The 1,591-nt window shown below is 40.9% G+C and overlaps 1 protein-coding gene across 1 annotated transcript; it reads left to right on the plus strand.

Moving 5' to 3' along the window:
* Positions 1-369: 369 nt before the first annotated feature.
* CGGBP1 (CGG triplet repeat binding protein 1) lies at positions 370-873 on the plus strand. The gene has a single exon (XM_009993330.1). It carries the CDS (start codon positions 370-372, stop codon positions 871-873), a length of 504 nt encoding a protein of 167 aa, XP_009991632.1.
* The last annotated feature ends 718 nt before the right edge of the window (positions 874-1,591 follow it).

Raw genomic sequence — 1,591 nt, forward strand, 5'->3', positions numbered from 1 at the left:
GAAAGCACCCTTCAAGGTAAAGAATAAAAACTGCCTTAATGAAAAAGCAAAATAAACTTGTCCATTTGACTTCCAGTGACAAACATTGAGTTTTGAAGTTTATGTTGAGCTTTTTACTTGTAGAAACTAAAACGTATTTGACCCATGAGAAGCATTGGTCTCACAAGTTCTCTGGACGTCAAGATGAAGGACCTTTCAATAATAGTTTCCCACACGTGTTACATGTAATTATCTTTTAGATGTCAAAAAGGGCTATATTGGATATTGCAGAGACTGCATCCAGAACTACTTGACTGAAATCATGAGCACACTCTTAACAGTAATTTTATTCTTTTTTCAGCTTTCAGGTGAAGTTCGTCGAAGGCAACGATGGAACGGTTTGGAGTGAAGTCTGCTCCGTCACGTAACCGCTCGAAGACTGCTTTGTATGTAACTCCTCAGGATCGTGTAACTGAGTTTGGCAGCGAGCTGCACGAAGATGGGGGAAAACTCTTCTGTACTTCCTGCAATGTGGTGCTGAATCATGTTCGCAAGTCTGCCATCAATGACCACCTCAAGTCTAAAACACACACAAAGCGAAGGGCAGAATTTGAAGAACAGAACGTCAGGAAGAAGCAAAGGACTCTGACTGCCTCCCTTCAGTGCAACAGTACTGCCCAGACAGAGAAAACCAGTGTCATCCAGGACTTTGTGAAAATGTGCCTGGAAGCTAATATTCCACTTGAGAAGGCTGATCATCCATCTGTGCGAGCCTTCCTCTCCCGCTATGTCAAGAATGGCAGTTCAATACCTAAGTCAGACCAGCTAAGGAAAGCATACCTGCCTGATGGGTATGACAATGAGAACCAACTCATCAATACTGAAGACCGCTGAGAATAAAACTCTTTTCATCATCGTTGTGAAGTTTTACATATTGATGGTGTGGTTTATTTTTATATTCATGCATATATACAGTGTTGCATATTGGTTTTACAAGCTATTTTGTATTATTGTAGAAATGACAATCTATTTGTGAACTTAACGGTATGCCACAGACTGTTGCTATCCCTGCTGTAGACTTCAGAGCTCAAGATGAACGTAGGGAACATACCTGGCATACACCATGTCTGTGTTCAGTCCAGCTGTAACTGATGCTAAGGAAAAAGCACTTGGATAGAGGACTTCACTTACCTGAACAGTTCAGCTGCATCTAAACATACATGGAAGAAGGTGCAATAGGGATTGTAAATCGTGGCAGTGGATTGCTTTGTCCTGTATCCTGTCCATGAGTGGCCGAGGAGAAGTGCTGCACATTTGAGATGCAAGAAGCTGTAGAATAGTTAGTTAAAATATGACTGCTCTGTTGGGGGAGGATTTATTGCAAATTCCTATTCAAGTTTGGTTTATGTTTTAAAATGGAAAGCATTTTTCCTCTAGAATACTGTTGCCCTTTTGGGTACAACTGTGGGTATTTTCTTTATCTAGCTTAAATAGACAGTCTCTTGAATTAACCTCTGGACTCCACTATTCCCACAAAGCTAGGAGTTCTGCAGGTTTACCATGCCTGCTTTATTAAAATAACTGTTTCAGTGTCTTGGTTTACCATGTCCCT

Source organism: Chaetura pelagica, unplaced genomic scaffold (assembly GCF_000747805.2).
Source record: "Chaetura pelagica isolate M959 unplaced genomic scaffold, ChaPel_1.0 scaffold101, whole genome shotgun sequence".
NCBI lineage: Eukaryota > Metazoa > Chordata > Aves > Apodiformes > Apodidae > Chaetura > Chaetura pelagica.